Raw genomic sequence first — 17821 nt, 5'->3', positions numbered from 1 at the left:
CTGTTTTACAACACCGTGATAAACAGTTCCTGAAACTTTTCCATTCTCTTCCCTGCAGGTATATGATGAGTATCTCCAGTGTAAGGGAGGCCCTAGAGGACATGGTGGGAGTCAAGGAGAAGAGTTACAGCCAGTTGACAACCTCCCTCACCACGCTGCGCCTCCTTCTGCTGCTCAGATCCAATATCTTTTACAGGGTTCGTGTGTGAGGCCCTTCATCCTACGCACAGTGCACAGCACACCAGACATGGGTTCAAATACTATTTGAAATCTTTTACGGTACGATACCATATACTTTATTGTCCATTTACAGGTGTAGGATATTAATTTGATTACTCTTCCCACTTGGCAAAAGCTGGTCGAATGAACGTTGTTTCAACGTAATTCCAACCAAAAAATGTCAATGTGATAACGTTGAATCAACGTGGAAAAACTGAGTCATCAACGTAATGGAATTTCCCCCCCCCCCCCCCCCCCCCCCAACTTTTAACCTAAATCCAATGACGTGGTGATTGTTTGTTGTTGTTGATTTCACATTGAATTCAGGTTAGATAACAACTCAACCAAATGTAAATCAAAAGTACATGTTGAACTGAAATCTGTGCCCAGTGGGTTTTGTTGCTGAGAATTTACCTGCACCACACAATGCAGATGAGCTTTGTGATTTACATAAGTTCACTGAAAACCCACAATAACATATGGTTATATTAACAGCATTGCACTTTTCATGTAGCCTACTTTTGGCCAGCCAATAGTCCTTTGCGCATAGTCCTTTGCGCCTACTTGGCCTTGTCCTTTGCGCATTTATCATGGATAATGAATTATTTCTTTGAGCATTTGTTTTTATTGTTCCATTGCACTAGGCAAGCTCAATGAAACACAGCTAAAAGATTTGAAATGATTCCAAATACAATTTGAATCCATGTCATGTCTGCTCCCTCCCAACCTACACAGCTGCAGCTGACCACATAATACCATCAGATATATACTTAACTCTAACTGAAGGGCTATAAACTGACTGTTACAAAATGTTTCAGTTTGTTCTGGATGGAATCTGGGGGGTGGAACTGAAAAGACATCTGTAGGGACAGTATTTTCATTTCAGGTTCCTTCAAAGCTATCGGAAGGCAGGATAAAGTCATGTCATTTTTCTTACACAACCTTTTCCTTTCCAACCTCCTCCTTCCTATCCTCCCTCACCTCCTCCTCCTTCCTATCCTCCCTCACCTCCTCCTCCTTCCTATCCTCCCTCACCTCCTCCTCCTTCCTATTCTCCCTCACCTCCTTCTCCTTCCTATCCTCCCTCACCTCTTCCTCTTTCATATCCTCCCTCACCTCTTCCTCTTTCATATCCTCCCTCACCTCTTCCTCCTTCCTATCCTCCCTCACCTCTTCCTTCCTATCCTCCCTCACCTCCTCCTCCTCCTCCTTCCTATACTCCCTCACCACCTCTTCCTCCGTTCTATCCTCCCTCACCTCCTTGTCATCTTCTTTCACCTCCTCCTTCCCATCCTCTCCCCCAGGTCACTCATTTGTCAATAACTCATGTGACATTTAATAATTATTTCACCATTCTCAAAGCAGTTTGCAGACTCTGGAACAAATCAGCTAGTGAAAAGGTAAGCTGTTCTTCTGAAATAACTGAATTCCAATACAAGGAACATTCTAATGGTAGAATATCCATGTATCTGATGGCTAGAGGTCCTGTTACGCTGAATACATATTTCAAATGTTTTATGTATGTAAGTCTGGGACTGAAACAGATTACTTACTTAGTCTTTTTCATTCTGGGCGGGACAAGAGACTGCAAAAATCTTCTGCCATTTGAGTCTGTCTTGTGCCCTGTCCCATGAGAGACCCAGATATGATTTAGTTATTATTTGTAATAATGACAGACAGCTCAAAATCAAATCAACTAGGCTGAACTCAGGAGGGATGCCTGTGCTTTCCATTACAGTGATGATGAGGCTATCAACTAACATAGCGTAGCATGAATACTCCCCCTCATTTGACGCTGCTGTCTGCACAGCGGCAGTTATCGTTCTGATTAGCTCTATCGAGGGGATGGGGTATAATGGCTCAGCTTTATGATGTCATAATGATAAATAATAACACTGGTTAATGGGGTGATGATTGTCATGGTGATTGCCCCCCTGCAATGTCAAAGTTGAGACCCCTTGAAGTAAACTTATTTCTTGCACAAAGAAACTAATGTGCTAGGTAAGCACTGCCTTATTCAACTATGGCTCTATCATATATGTCTAATATAGGAGGGACCCTACTAAAACCCTGTGATGTTTATGTATAAACTTTATAATAAGTTGGGTTCTAGATTTTACGCCATGCTGCTAGGCAGGACCTAAAAGGAAAATAATATTTAACATTGTAACACTTTTGTGGAGAAATAATTCAAGTCTACCATCTAGTGTTCAAACATAGTATTACAACAACATTGGTGAGGACAGGTTGTCTGACTAGACCCACTGATCACTCTAGCTTGTTGACCTGATGTGAGCACTTGTTTTATTTAGTAAAAGACATTCAGAAAGAAATGTTCCCACACATACTTAATCAATATGACTGAGTTAGTTTATTTGCAAGAAGACCAATCAGCTCCAACTGGAATCATCAAGAGGAAATCAAGGGAGATAACACCAAAATTAACATTATATTTCTCTTTAACATAGTGTCACCAAGCAATACAGGGGATGAGCCCAGTCTTTTCATAGCATGTTATAAAGCAGCTCTTAAATATTTTCAGATATACGGTGCCTCAGTTATGGGTCCGAAACACATCACACATTCTATAATCCTCTAGTCTTACAATTAAATGTGAAATTTGTAGCACTGAAAATAAAAATGTCTTTATCTCTTTCTCTTCCCAAATGCTGGTCACTTTGAGAACAGAAGGTTTTGTCTATCTAGCCTCGTAATTACCAGACTGATTCTGTGGTAGCGAACCAGATCATGCGGCTTGCGAGGTTACTGTTTATCCACTCATGGAGTCTTTCCACTCCAAGTTATCATTATTCTACCTCCCTTGGATGTGAGTTCTGAGGTGTCCCTTGATCTGTCCAGACTGACTGAATCCTTTCCCACAGACAGGACAGGAGTAGGGTTTCTCCCCCGTGTGTACTCTCAAGTGAGCCTTCAGGTGGGCTGACTGGTTGAAGCGTTTACCACACACATGGCAGCGGTAAGGTCTCTCTCCTGTGTGAATCCGCTGGTGTTCCCTGAACTTCCCTGAGTAGCTGAAGCTCTTGCCACACACACCACAGTGAAAGGGCTTTTCCTTAGTGTGAGAACGCTGGTGGACCTTGAGGTAACTGGTAGATGTGAATGACTTCCAACAGACTGTGCACATGATTTGCCTGTGACTAGTGTCACCACTGTCTGGTACTGTGTGGGATGGCATGTGTGCCTCCAGTTGGGATAGCTCATAGAACACGGCTCCACACTGAGTACATGAGTGTGTCTGTGTATCCTCCTCTGGTCTCCTTTCTAGATCTCTCAGAACAATAGGAACACTTTCCGTGTTCTCAGTGTTCTGACTTTGTGTTCTAGAAGAGTCTGGACTTACTTCAGAGACGGGCTGAGACTGAGGGGAGTCACTGGTTGGTTCTGATAGTGATACTCCATAGCCATCAGGTTCTGTTTTGATCTGTCCAGTTGTGTTGGTCAGTAGAGACTCCCTCATTCTGTTCTCCACAGTTTTGGTTCTGGAAAGATGTGAATGCTGAGGTCGGTCCTCATAATTTTTCACACAGGGAGGAGTAGATATGGAGTCTTCTTTGGTATCAGACTCCGGTACTTGAAGCTGCTCTTCCTCTTGACTGGTCCCGAGTTCACCATGTTCCTCTTTAATCTGTGTGGTCTCAAGGTCCTCCTGGCCAATACTGGGGCTCGACTCCTGCTCACAGTACTGCTGCTCAGGTGGACTTTGCTGCTCCGAGACACAAGACAGTATGGACTGAGGGGCTGAGTGAAAAAGACGACAACAGACATCATGTAATGACAGTAATGAAAGCCTCCAAGGAATCATGAGACAGACTTTCATCAAGTAAATGACAAGAGACCAAGCCTACACTTTGGCTCGTGAAACGGGATGCTGTCTTCCCTATAGAGTACATTGTCAAATACAATTCGGGTGGGTTCTTTAACACACTAGTTAGTTAGCTAAGCAAGATACGGCCTAAATAAAATGGGAACTACACTAGCTAGTTCGCTAGCTTGCTACATACCCAACGATAGAACCGGTGTGTTCAGTTGTCGTTTCAGGTATTTGTTCTCTCTCTTTGTCCGGGCTATTTCTTCCTGGTACTCGGAGATCGTGTCTGCGACAACTCTTAGTATTTCCCCAGCAGCTTGCATGAGACGCTCAGTCAGATACACATTCAGATATTGTAATTTAGTCATCGTTGGACGATTTTAGGGGCAAAAGATCTTCCAGAAATCCAGGTAGAGCTTGTTGTCAAACATGCACGTTGCACTCTACGGAAATGACGTCAGCGCGCCAGACACGTATCTGCGCGTCTACCATAGAAATGGAAGACCGTACACTATCTTTTATCTTTATCGATTTCTATGATCAGAATATGCATCACATCTTCAACCAAAGGGAGTATATCTTATCTCAGTAAACATTAATATATATGCAGCATCTACATAACTTTCAGTTGTAATCTCTTTGATATACAATCATGTTATAGTCTACTTTACTATCCATTATACTGCCTGCACACATTTTTCCCTTTCACCAAATATATTTCAAACACATACCACACGGTGACTAACTCAAGGCATGCATTTTATTTAGAACCAGAAGTCAAGGCTTTGTACATTATAAAATACTACTTCCCATCATTCATTCCAAAAATTCATTTATCATAACTTAAAAAACGGATAACTTAATCCTAAATTCAATATTTAATATTAAATTGTTAAATTCAAAAAGGCAACTAATGATGATATATACAGTGCATGTATAATAAATGTGAAACGTAAAAGCGGAAGGTGGCTGAGGGTACATCAGGCCTACAGTAAAGTTGGTGTTAGCCTGGATGCCATGCCAGTCTGTCTGCTCTCTTGCAATGTTCTTATGGAATTATCATGTTCGGCTTGACAAAGATAGCAATCGACTTGGCAAGAACACAAACTGATCTGGGACCAGGCAGTACCTGTTTCAGTCCGTTTGGTACAGTATTCATTTTGGCACTATTTTTTAGATTTAGTCTAATCTTAGTCAGTTTGACTAAATTATAATTAAGTCTCACTCGCACTTTTGTTATTTGAATAATGATTTTGTATAGTTTTTTTTGTCAACTAAATGCCCTTTAGTCACATCACATTTGTATTGCCTCATTAACCTATAGTAAACATAAATCACAGACTTCCATGTGCACAAACATACATAGCCTTGTCCTACAAACATTTTTCTGCAAAACATCCTATTGTCTTCCCAACAGCAGAAATATGATAAACATATTTAAGAATTAACTGGCCATGTAAATTCCTAATTCAGCCTACATAGATATTACACATTACATAAAAAACAAACAGACACAGAAGCGCAGGGAGGGATGGTGGGAGGAGAGAAAGTGAGCGAGCGAGGCACTATCACGTATTGACACAGTAATATGGGTTGCAACTCCGTCACATCATTGTTCTCACCGTTCCCCAGACGCCACACTGATGTCAGGAAGTAGAAGGGGGGTTAATGACCATTTCGCCCAGTGATGTAGTCAAGTCATTAAACCTCAAATCCCAATCGAGTCCTCAAGTCCGAGTCACGAGTCCCTATGGCTGAACTCCCAAGACCCAGTGCTCGAGTCCTGGTCCTAGTATTATGAGTCATATAAAAAGAGGGAGTCTTGGCTACGTTGACTACAGAACCTGGCTATGAAATGCAGTGGGGAAAGTGGGAGGGTTGAGCGAGACTACAAATATCAAAGACAGCCTACTTTTCTAAACTCAAGGGAGCTAGACTGTTGTTTTACTATTAAACTCAATGCTGCTATTGTTTTTAATTTCATAAAGCAGCTTGTATTTCTTAACCAGGCAAAGGGTAGCTAACCAGAAGGCTGGTGGTGACTGGTTAGCTACGAGGAAGCAAGAGAGTCGCCTGAGCGATGTGTATAATCAAAGGCAGAGTGGAGCTGGTCTGTCCACACTCATTGCTTGCTCCCCCCCCCAGCTCACCAGGTGATGTGTAGGCTGTGTGTGCCAGGTGTGGCAAGTCCTTCCCACTGCTAATATTAATTGTGCTCATCACTGAAAAGCTCTCAATCTCTCCAAAAACTATTGTCCAGTCCACTTATCTGATTTTAGTCAGATAATTTATTCTCGTCCAGTTTTAGTCAACTGGAATGAAAAATCATTTTAGTTTAGTTCTTCTTTTCTGGGTCTATTTATTCAGTTATAGTCTTGTCAATTGCCACTGAAAAATAGGTGTTTGCCAAATATTTTAGTCACTCTTTTTGTTGACGAAATGAACACGGGTTTGGTGCCTACTAGTGAATACGACCCAGGTAGAGTAGGAAGGTAGCCTGGGTACCAGTCTGTGCTATCATCCCACTCCTTGGCATGACAATGAGTGGCAAGGAGAATAATAGTACAAACAGACTGGTATGCAGGCTTGAAGGAAGGTGTCCAGGCATTAATAGTCTTGCTCCTGTTTGATGTTGATGTGTTGCTGGATGTGTTGCTGTCTCTGGGTATGGGGGACCTGGGGTGACTGTCTGGGGGGTCTGCCTCCTCCTCCGCGTCGGTCTGGGGCATACTTCAGTACGTTGGCCATCAGGTGCATCACAGCAGACTCTGTGGCGTACGGGTGGGTGATCATGATGCTGTCTGAAAGGTTCAGAGAGGAGAGAACACAAGATCAGTGGACATTCAATCGCATTAAAACGGGGCATCAACAAGGAATATATGTAATACTTCTGCAGTAAAATGATCATCGATCACCACCATCATCGTGGTCTGACAAAGACTTTCAGATCGAAACATTGCAATTAACTATTGAGTCGGGTAACTCTTACCAATAATGATTTTGCTAAGGGAGTGTGTGAGAAAACTCTTCTTCGTTCCTTTCCTTCCTTTCATGTTGAAGGTACTCATCAGTTCATTGGTCATCAGCCTAAAAAGAGAACAGAGTCAGTATTTCAGCATTCCAAAAGTGTGTGTGTGTGTGTGTCCAGTACCAACCTCTCCATCACCCTGGTGACATTTTCCCTCAAGGTGTTCCCACCGATCCTGCTCAGGAACTGTTTCTGAGAAACATATAAAGACAACTACTTATTTTGTGTACATTGGGGTTCCAACAACACTGTCATTGTAATGCTAGCTTATCACTCAATGCGCTGCAGATCCACGTACCATCTGGGCAGCTACCTCAGGAGGCTCTAGAACTTTCTCCAGGTTGGCCATGTCCTCGTAGGTTCTGCACACGTCAAAATGGAAATCTGTTCCAGAACCCCTAGAACCACCCCAGTGTTCTAGAACTCCCACTCTTCCTCCTAGATCCCACACTGACTGTCTGATGTCCACCAGCAGACCCAGGACCTGCTCCTGGAACTCTGGAGATGGAAGTCACAATGTGTTACAATGGAATCTTTATTGGTTCCCAGATTCAAATTAAACCTACACCTGGATTGAAATGCATGCTAATGGAGATGGCTTTTAAATCCTGAAATAGGTGTAATCTGGGTCCGTGAAACAGGCCATTATGCATTTCTGTGTGACTGGCAAAATTGATTAAATAAAGAGAATACTCACGGTCATTTGGAAGAGGAAAACTTTGGGTTGAATTCAGCAGGTTTCCCATCATATCCTGTCCACTAAAACACACACAAAACATTTTTCAAAGGGAGGACATCTACTTACATCAGAGTGTGTTCTTACTTCCTATCCATCTGCCTTGGCATTAGTAGTGCAAAGGTTACATTGTTCAGCTGCAGCACATACCTTAGGAATGTTCCCTCTCTGGACTGAGAGGTTGGAAAAACAGCATCCCCTAAAAAAGAAAGAGTGGAAATACCAAGAAAGTAATTCACATACAGTAGGTTTATGTATTCTCTTCCAACTATATACAATTTAGTAAAACTGGTAACGTATTAATATGTATTATTAAGCGTATTAAAACCCTCCTATCTATGTATTACGGCCATTGAAATGTTAGCTATTAACAATAATATCAGTGGGGTTAGAAAAAACAAAAGGTGTCATTGTACGCTGATGACCCTCCATTTGCCCTTTCAAGCCAATGTTGAGATGTCTAGGGTTTCTTTTGGAATATTCAGATTTTTAAATGTGCAGTTTTAACCAGCCTCGTGTTTTTGGAAAATCTTCTAGAAATTGTAAATTAAAAAATATCCAACTTATAAGAAAGGGTTACTGTGAAATGTATTATAGATTCTTGCAAGATGAATGTTCTCATTAAAAAAGGATTTAATGTATAACTTTAATTCTCCTACGTGTTTTGCTTATCATAAGAATTGTTGTTTTAATAATTCTTGTGTGACTCCCACTTTGTAAATAGAAATTGTGGAGTTATGTCACACAGCTAACAAAAATATATGGAAACGTCTGCTCTACCAAAAATTACAACCAACTAATAGCAGAATTACCGCAAAAATGTAAGAGGAAAGTGGAAGGGGGAAAAAGTAGGGAACTTGTCTGCCGGCCCTGCATTAAAGACAATAATTGGTTAAAGAAAATCGAGATAAATAAAAAAGTATACCAGTTTCATTTAAGGACGAACAATTTTACAGCTGTGCCATATAGATTGCAGAATAGTTGGGAAGAGATTTGACGTATCAATTTATGAACTGATACACAAAATGACGCCGGATTCAAAACTTCGAATTTTTATATTTCAATTGTACAAAATTCTTGCAACCAATAGAATGTTATATATATTGGGGGTACAACCTTCCCAGCTCTGCAGATTTAGCTGCGAAGAGACAGAATCATTAGATCATTTGTTTTGGTACTGTCCATATGTAGCTTGTTGATGGTCGCAGGTCCAGCAATGGCTGAAGAATTGCAACATTTACCTGGCACTAACTATGCAGATAGCACTACTGGGTGATCTGAAAAGTCATAATCAATCGATCAATAATATAATAATACTTTTAGCAAAAAAAAGTATTTTTAATTTACAATCTGTAGAAATTATAAGAATAGAAAAGTTCAAAACTTTTGTGAAACATCACAGCACAGCTGAAAAATATATGTGGGGGATAAATCCAATATGGATGGTGTTAAGAGATAGATGAGAGGGGTTGAATGGAGCTGAAGGGTGGAATAATAACAAGATAACTAATGTCAAACATACTGTGTCCGTAAAACGCATATAGATTCTGAACTTTAGTGAAAGAAATAGATGAGAGGTTGAGGTTAGAGGAAGGACAGGAGTAAAAACAAACAACATATAACTATTGTAAAATAAACCTGTGCGCATAAAATGTATATAGTATGTATAAGCTGGAAGTAGAAGACTAAGCGTTAGGGGAGGGGTGGTAGAGTTAGAAAGTAATAAAGGAAAATATATTTTTAAAGGTGTATATATACAGTACGAGTCAAAAGTTTGGACACACCCACTCAAGGGTTTTTCTTTATTTTTACTATTTTCTACATTGTAGAATAATAGTGAAGACATCAAAACTATGACATCACACATATGGTATCATGTAGTAACCAAAAAAAGTGTTGAACAAATCAAAATATAGATTATATTTTAGATTCTTCAAAGTAGCCACCCTTTGCCTTGATGACAGCTTTGCACACTCTTGGCATTCTCTCCACCAGCTTTAATGAGGACTGCTTTTCTGACATTCTTGAAGGAGTTCCCACATACTGAGCACTTGTTGGCTACATTTTCCTTCACTCTGCGGTCCATCTCATCCCAAACCCTCTCAATTGGGTTGAGGTCAGGTGATTGTGGAGGACAGTTCATCTGATGCAGCACTCAATCACTCTCCTTGGTCAAATAGCCCTTACACAGCCTGGGGGTGTGTTTTGGGTCATTGTACTGTTGAAAAATAAATGATAGTTCCACTAAGCGCAAACCAGATGGGATGACGTATCACTGCAGAATGCTGTGGTAGACATGCTAGGTAAGTGTGCCTTGAATTCTAAATAAATCAGAGACAGTTTCACCAGCAAAGCAGCCCCACACCATCACACCTCCTCCTCCATGTTTCACGGCGGGAACCACACATGCGGAGATAATCTGTTCACCTACTCTGCGTCTTACAAAGACACGGCGGTTGGAACCAAAAATCTCAAATTTGGACTCATCAGACCAAAGGACATATTTCCACCGGTCTAATGTCCATTGCTCGTGTTTCTTGGCCCACGAGAGTCTCTTCTTATTGGTGTCCTTTAGTAGTGGTTTCTTTGTAGAAATTCAACCATGAAGGCCTGATTCTCCTCTGAACAGTTGATGTTGAGATGTGTCTGTCACTTGAACTCTGTGAGGCATTTATTTGGGCTGCAATCTGAGGTGTAGTTAACTCTAATTAACTTATCCTCTGCAGCAGAGGTAACTCTGGGTCATCCTTTCCTGTGGCGGTCCTCATGAGACCCAGTTTCATCATAGCACTTGATGGGTTTTGCGACTGCACTTAAAGAATGTCTTAAAGTAATGATGGACTGTTGTTCCTCTTTGCTTATTTGAGCCGTTCTTGCCATAATATGGACTTGGTATTTTACCAAATAGGGCTATCTTCTGTATACCACCCCTACCTTGTCACAACACAACGGATTGTCTCAAACGCATTAGAAAGGAAAGAAATTCCACAAATGTACATTTAACATGGCACACCTGTTAATTGAAATGCATTCCAGGTGACTACCTCATGAAACTGGTTGAGAGAATGCCAAGAGTGTGCAAAGCTGTCATCAACACAAAGGGTGGCTACTTTGATGAATCTCAAATATATTTGGATTTGTTTAACACTTTTTTGGTTACTACATGATGTGTTATTTCATAGTTTTGATGCCGTCACAATTATTCTACAATGTAGGAAATAGTAAAAATAAAGAAAAACCCTTGAATGAGTAGGTGTCCAAAGTTTTGACTGGTACTTTACGTATATGTATTTATGTGCAAAAAAATATATTGGGGATTGGATGTGATGTAGCTTCCATCAATGTAATTGTCTGCAATCTATCTGCAATATTAAAGCTGATCTACCTCCTAAAAAAACATATAATAAAATAATCCTCCTATGGGCAACATTCACACAGGACCATTAGACAGCCTTTGTTTCTCTTACATGCGTCAGAAGAGTGTGGTCCCTCTATGAGGTAGCTCTCCTTGTTGAGTGCATCGTCAAGGCTGTAATAACAACAAAAGAGGCTGATCAGAACATATACAATGCCTCAAACTGACATAGAACACTTGTGTGACAAACCAATGGGAACACTGGTAGATGTAGTGAAACTTGCCCTCTGAGCTCAGACGGATCCAGCTGAGGTTCTGCTTCTAGAGCTCCAGAACTCTCCTCCAGGGTTCCAGATTTCGTCATCACTCTCCTCTTCAGAGGAGGAGAGTTTGATGATCCTGACACACCTTTGTATAAACAGGCAATGAGTACAGGTACAGAATTGTGTTCCATACATATGGCTAGTTTAGTGAAAGTACAACACGGTGGCCCAAAACATTCCCTAAGGATTCTGTCACCTGTGTGTATCCTTCCATCTCCACTGGGTCCTCCTTGAGGTATCTGATCAGGGCCTTTTGTAAAAGTTGATTGAAATCAAATGTTCGTCAAACACACTGTTCTACATAAGCAATCCTAATTTATCAATGTCTATGTTAAGGCTGTCTCAGACTGACCGGTAACGTGCCCCTCACCCGTCCTCCTCTTCCTCCTCCTCCTCTTCTTCTTCTGCGTGTTGGGCTCACTGTCTCCGTTGTCAGTGAGCTCATCACTGGACCTACTGTAGCCTTCACACTCTTCCAGAGATTCTGAAACCATACAGGGTAGCTAGAACTCAGATTCAGGCTACAGCAAAATTAAGGCAGTTCTATACAATTAAAAACATTACGTTACACAACAGATTTCTCAACACATTAAGAGTGTAGCTGCAGCTTCCCTGAGAGCATTCTGAGAATTGGTAGTTTGTCACAAATAAAGTTAAAGAGGGATATGGGATCATAAAACAGTTATTATTTCAGTCACTGGGGTGACACACTACAATGAGCTTATTTACATTTCACATGTATTACTGCACTTGATTTTCTGAGAACTTTAGGGGAAGTTCTTTAATAAGGTATTTAAACATCAAACATAACCACTAAAAACTCAACATTGTGTATGTGGTAGGTAAGATGCTTCAGTACCTGAGAATAGTTTGACCTTAACAAGGTCATAAGTCGTCCAATTGGCTCCTGGCTTGTGTCTCTCTTTCAGAGCTTTCCTCCCATTGGCTGGAGGCCACAGGACCTTCCTGCCCACCACCCAGGTACTAGGAACCACACCCTCCACCTCCTCCTGGCCTTCCCTCCACACCGCACAGCACCAGAAGTCATCTGTGTTTTCATAGTCCTGGAACCCACATAGGAAGAAAAGATAAACATGCACTCTTATGTTTATTATAGTTGTTACCAATGGTTTTTCATTTTCAGGTAGAACATAATATAATTCAGGCAGTTGAGGGGGTATGAGACCAGAGTAGTTGTTTGTTGACAACATCCTGTTCCCAGGATAGATTCTATGTTCTATTGTTCTACAAAGTTCTAGAGTTCTACATACTGAGCTCAACTAAATTTATATTTTAAGTCATCCGACTTAGCTGATTTTCAGCAGTTATGAAGCTCTCCCGCTTTGGGGGGTTGCTTCTTTCCGTTGAATCACCAGCTTCGCTCATTCACCCAACTTTTCACCTTCTAACATCTTCTTGACATCTAATGTTTTGAGGGACGACAATCATCCAAACCTCCACCACTAAATAAAAACGAAAAATCTGATGGTTTGTTTCAAGAATTCTGACATTTATTTACCAAAATACACAACACAACAATATCCAAAACATCCCATTTACATCCAACTGCCCAATAACTATTTTCACCAAAATCACATGTTGGTTTCATGCTTTAAAAATACAATAAGTAGTTTGGATGTTTATGTCCATTGACTTCCAAAATGTATTACAGAAAATTCTGTTTCAGTACTTGTAGGCGTAACAATGTAAAAATACCTTTTGACAATTGCTTTACATAGACAATGCCATTGAGGTAAAATGCTTGATTAGACACATTATTATAAATAGCTAGTCTAAACTCGTAAATAGCTAGCCTAAACATTTTCAAATCATTTCCTACACTGAAATGGATTTGAAATGGAGTTATAACCCCTATCTTGTACATGTCCACTTAAACATCTATCGCATCTCCCTCATAGGCCCGGTAGGAACGTCCTGTCCCTAGAATGTGTTACAAGGTGTCTTTTCACCTTGTTGGATTGACTGAAGCTCTTCCCACAGACGGGACAACTGAACGGTTTCTCACCTGTGTGGACTCTCAGGTGTACCGTCAGGTGTGCGGTCTGATTGAACCGTTTTCTACAGATATGGCACTGATAGGGCTTCTCCCCTGTGTGAATCCTCTGGTGACCTTTCAATCTTCCCGACGAGCTAAAGGACTTACCACACAAGCCGCAGAGAAATGGCTTCTCTTTCATGTGCATTTGCATGTGTGCGTTTAAATGGCCCATATGTCTACAGGGTTTCCCACACACCTTGCAACACAATGCTGTGTTGTGGTGATTTTGAAGGGACTGTTCCATGTGTAGCGGTATCTGTAGCGCCTCAAACCCTGACAGTAGTCCTTCACCACCTTCCACCCCCATCATACTTACACTGTTCTCACTCTGTGCTGCCGAAAGCTCAAGGTTCACTGACGAAGAGAATGTATTGGGGTCACTTGACGGATCAAATGGACAAACACCCAGTCCTTCAGTCTCTGTTTTGATTGGTTTGGATGTTGATGAGCTGGACAGAGAGCCTCCCTCTCTACTCTCCCCGGTGTGAGTTTGGAACTGACTGAGTGAGGTGTGTTGAGGTGGGTTCTGATCATAGTCATCGTTTCCATTGGAAGGAGTGAATCTAGACTGAGAGTCCGGTCCTCTAAACTGATTTTCCTCCTTCCTGGTCCTTCCCTCCTGTTTCTCCATAGTCTGCCTTGGCTCTGGTTCCCGCTTTTGCCCAATGCCTCCCTCCTCCTCAGATTCTACAGGAGCAAAGGGCTCTCGGTCTGAAAGTCAAGAAGGGAAAATGTAGTGTTGTTAGCAAAGCACCTTTACTTGAGCTACCACACAGTTCTGAGTTTGAGTAGCTAGCTATTGAGGAACAGAATACACAGAATGTACTGACAACTATGTTATTTTCAAGGAACATTTTTCGTAGCCGGTTAGGAGAGCATTTTCCCTAAACCTTTTCTTAACCTTAACCTCAGTCTCCTAACCTGCTACGAAAAAGTCACTTCCGTATCGACGTGGCGTGAAAAGAGTGTTTCTCGATTTTCTAGGCATGAATGCTAACGTTAGCTAGCCGTCTCTCTGACTGCACTGCAGAAAACAAAGATACAGTAGCTACATTAGCTAACACGCCAAGCTAGCCACTGGCATATGACACAGTCATAGTTGGTTAGCTAAAACAAAGCACATTCATAACGGCATATTTCAGAACAAATACATAGCTAGCTACATAATGTGTGCTCATTATCCTCGTTAGTACAGTTTGCTATTCAAATAACGTAGTTAGCTAGCTACATTACTAACCTGGCCATGGAATCCCAAACTTGCGTCTCAATTGATCATTCTCTCTCTTTCCCTGGATTATTTCTTCCTGGTATTCTAATATTGTCTCTTCCACTTGCTTATATATCTCTTGGGCGGCTAACATCAACCGTTCGGTCAAAAATACATTTAGAAACTGTAATTTGGTCATTTTGAGGGTCGATGGCAGCCGGGGCACATCCACCCTAAATAAACACAATAAACCAAACGGTTTTTGAGAATGTGACGCTTTCTGGTGACGCAATCAGAAAATGACTCGCGGTTACAGTATGTACACCTGCCGCGTTCAAAAACAACGGGGAACTCGAAAATCTGTGAAAAATCGTTGTGAATGGTCATACAGCTCAGGAATCCCAGTCACAAACTCGGGCATCTTTCTAGAGCTCCGCCTTCCCGACTTGAAAATCAACGACGTCATGATTTGAACTGGGGTTTTTTCTCCTGAATTCCCAGTTGTCTTGAAAGTGTAACCGGTGTGAAATGGCTAGCTAGTTAGCGGGTGCGTGCTAATAGAGTTTCAATTGGTGATTTCACTCGCTCTGAGACCTTGAAGTAGTTGTTCCCCTTGCTCTGCAAGGGCCGCGGCTTTTGTGGAGATATGGGTAACAATGCTTCGTGGGAGGCAGTTGTTGATGTGTGCAGAGGAGCCCTGGAAGGGGCGAGGAGAGGGACGAAAGCAATACTGTTACATTGGTGCCGTGACCCGGATCACTGGTTGCTGCGGAAAAGGAGGAGGTCAAAAGGGGGGTAACTGTCACCGGTGTGACATGGCTAGCTTGTTAGCAGGGTGCGCGCTAATAGAGTTTCAATTGGTGACGTCACTCGCTCTGAGACCTTGAAGTAGTTGTTCCCCTTGCTGTGCAAGGCTTTTGTGGAACGATGGGTAACGATGCTTCGTGGGAGGCAACTGCTGATGTGTGCAGAGGGTCCCTGGTTCGAGCCCTGGAAGGGGCGAGGAGAGGGACGGAAGAAATACTGTTACAAAAGCACCATAACTAGAGAAACTAGGGCAGCTAAAATCAAATAATTGTATCATCTGAGACAAATCAATCAACATATGGATTAAAATAGTTGATTAATTGACACATATATTCCAGCATGTACACTGAAAAAATATATAAACAATTTTAGTGAGTTACAGTTCATATAAGTAAATCAGTCAATTTGCATAAATTCATTGGGCCAAAATATATGGATTTCACATGAATTGGCAGGTGAGCAGCCATGGGTGTGCCTGGGAGGGCATAGGCCCACCCACTGGGAAGCCAGGCCCAGCCAGTCAGAATGAGTTTTTCCCACAAAAGGGCTTTATTACAGACAGTAATACTTCTCAGTTTCATCAGCTGTCCGGGTGACTGGTCTCAGACGATCCCGCAGGTGAAGAAGCTGGATGTGGAGGTCCTGGACTGGCGGGGTTACACGTGGTCTGTGGTTGTGAGGCCGGTTGGGCATACTGGCTTTACTGCTAACCTACAAAGCATTACATGGGCTTGTTCCTACCTATAATTCCGATTTGGTCCTGCCGTACATACCTACATGTACTCTATTGTCACAAGACGCAGACCTCCTAACTGTCCCTAGAATTTCTAAGCAAACAGCTGGAGGCAGAGCTTTCTCCTATTGAGCTCAATTTTTATGGAATGGTCTGCTTATCCATCTGAGAGACGCAGACTCGGTCTCGACCTTTAAGTCTTTATTGAAGACTCATCTCTTCAGTAGGTCCTATGATTGAGTGTAGTCTGGCCCAGGGGTGTGAAGGTGAACGGAAAGGCACTGGAGCGACAAACCGCCCATGCTGTCTCTGCCTGGCCGGTTCCCCTGTCTCCACTGGGATTCTCTGCCTCTAACCCTATTACGGGGGCTGAGTCACTGGCTTACTGGTGCTCTTCCATGCCGTCCCTAGGAGGGGTGCGTCACTTGAGTGGATTGAGTCACTGACGTGATCTTCCTGTCCGGGTTGGCGCCCCCCTCGGGTTCGTGCCGTGGGGGAGATCTTCGTGGGCTATACTTGGCCTTGTCTCAGGGTAGTAGGTTGGTGGTTGAAGATATCCCTCTAGTGGTGTGGGGTCTGTGTATTGGCAAAGTGGGTGGGGTTATATCCTGCCTGGTTGGCTCTGTCCCCGGACAGGGCCACAGTGTTTCCCGACCCCTCCTGTCTCAGCCTCCAGTATTTATGCTGCAATAGTTAATGTGTCGGGGGGCTAGGGTCAGTCTGTTATATCTGGAGTATTTCTCCTGTCTAATCCGGTGTCCTGTGTGAATTTAAGTATGCTCCCTCTAATTCTCTCTTTTTTCCCTCTTTCTCTCTTTCTCCTGGAGGACCTGAGCCCTAGGACCATGCCTCAGGACTACCTGGCCTGATGACTCCTTGCTGTCCCCAGTCCACCTGGTCATGCTGCTGCTCCAGTTTCAACTGTTCTGCCTGCGGCTATGGAACCCTGACCTGTTCACTGGACGTGCAACCTTGTCCCGGACCTGCTGTTTTGGACTCTCTCTCTACCGCACCTGCTGTCTCTAACTCTGAATGATCGGCTATGAAAAGCCAACTGACATTTACTCCTGAGGTGCTGACCTGTTGCACCCTCTACAACCACTGTGATTATTATTATCTGACCCTGCTGGTCATCTATGAATATTTGAACATCTTGGCCATGTTCTGTTATAATCTCCACCCGGCACAGCCTGAAGAGGACTGGCCACCCCTCAGAGCCTGGTTCCTCTCTTGATTTCTTCCTAGGTTCCTGCCTTTCTAGGGAGTTTTTCCTAGCCACAGTGCTTCTACACCTGCATTGCTTGTTGTTTGTGGTTTTAGAGGCTGGGTTTCTGTACAGCACTTTGTGACATTGGCTGATGTAAAAAGAGCTCTATAAATACATTTGATTGATTGATACTGCCAAATTCTCTAAAACGACTTTTAAGGCGGCTTATGGGAGAAATTAACATTCAATTCTCTGTCAACAGCTCTGGTGGACATTCCTGCAGTCAGCATGCCAATTGCACATTTTCTCAAAACTTGA

The 17821-nt window shown here is 42.4% G+C and overlaps 2 protein-coding genes across 5 annotated transcripts; both read right to left on the bottom strand.

The window, feature by feature from the left end:
- Nucleotides 1-2567: 2567 nt before the first annotated feature.
- On the bottom strand, nt 2568-15211 carry LOC129851469 (uncharacterized). 4 transcript variants are annotated; one of them, XM_055918034.1, is made up of 14 exons: nt 14787-15209; nt 13866-14260; nt 12350-12554; nt 11843-11974; nt 11687-11740; nt 11452-11575; nt 11280-11341; nt 7963-8011; nt 7774-7835; nt 7375-7574; nt 7204-7268; nt 7038-7135; nt 4242-6849; nt 2568-3978 (listed from the first exon to the last, which is right to left on the bottom strand). In XM_055918034.1, exons 1-13 carry the CDS (start codon nt 14953-14955, stop codon nt 6656-6658), a joined length of 1809 nt encoding a protein of 602 aa, XP_055774009.1. In that variant the 5' UTR covers nt 14956-15209; the 3' UTR covers nt 2568-3978; nt 4242-6655. The 4 variants fall into 4 exon arrangements, with proteins under 4 accessions (XP_055774009.1, XP_055774010.1, XP_055774008.1 ...); XM_055918035.1 differs by having other exon boundaries at nt 11861-11974; XM_055918033.1 differs by having other exon boundaries at nt 11452-11740; nt 11861-11974; nt 14787-15211.
- On the bottom strand, nt 3032-4416 carry LOC129851591 (zinc finger and SCAN domain-containing protein 22-like). The gene is made up of 2 exons (XM_055918200.1): nt 4242-4416; nt 3032-3978 (listed from the first exon to the last, which is right to left on the bottom strand). Exons 1-2 carry the CDS (start codon nt 4414-4416, stop codon nt 3032-3034), a joined length of 1122 nt encoding a protein of 373 aa, XP_055774175.1.
- Nucleotides 15212-17821: the final 2610 nt, after the last annotated feature.

Source organism: Salvelinus fontinalis, chromosome 3, assembly GCF_029448725.1.
Source record: "Salvelinus fontinalis isolate EN_2023a chromosome 3, ASM2944872v1, whole genome shotgun sequence".
In the NCBI taxonomy this organism is placed as follows: Eukaryota; Metazoa; Chordata; class Actinopteri; order Salmoniformes; family Salmonidae; genus Salvelinus; species Salvelinus fontinalis.
Note: the sequence above shows the minus strand (reverse complement) of the source record. Positions and strands in the feature narration are given on the sequence as shown.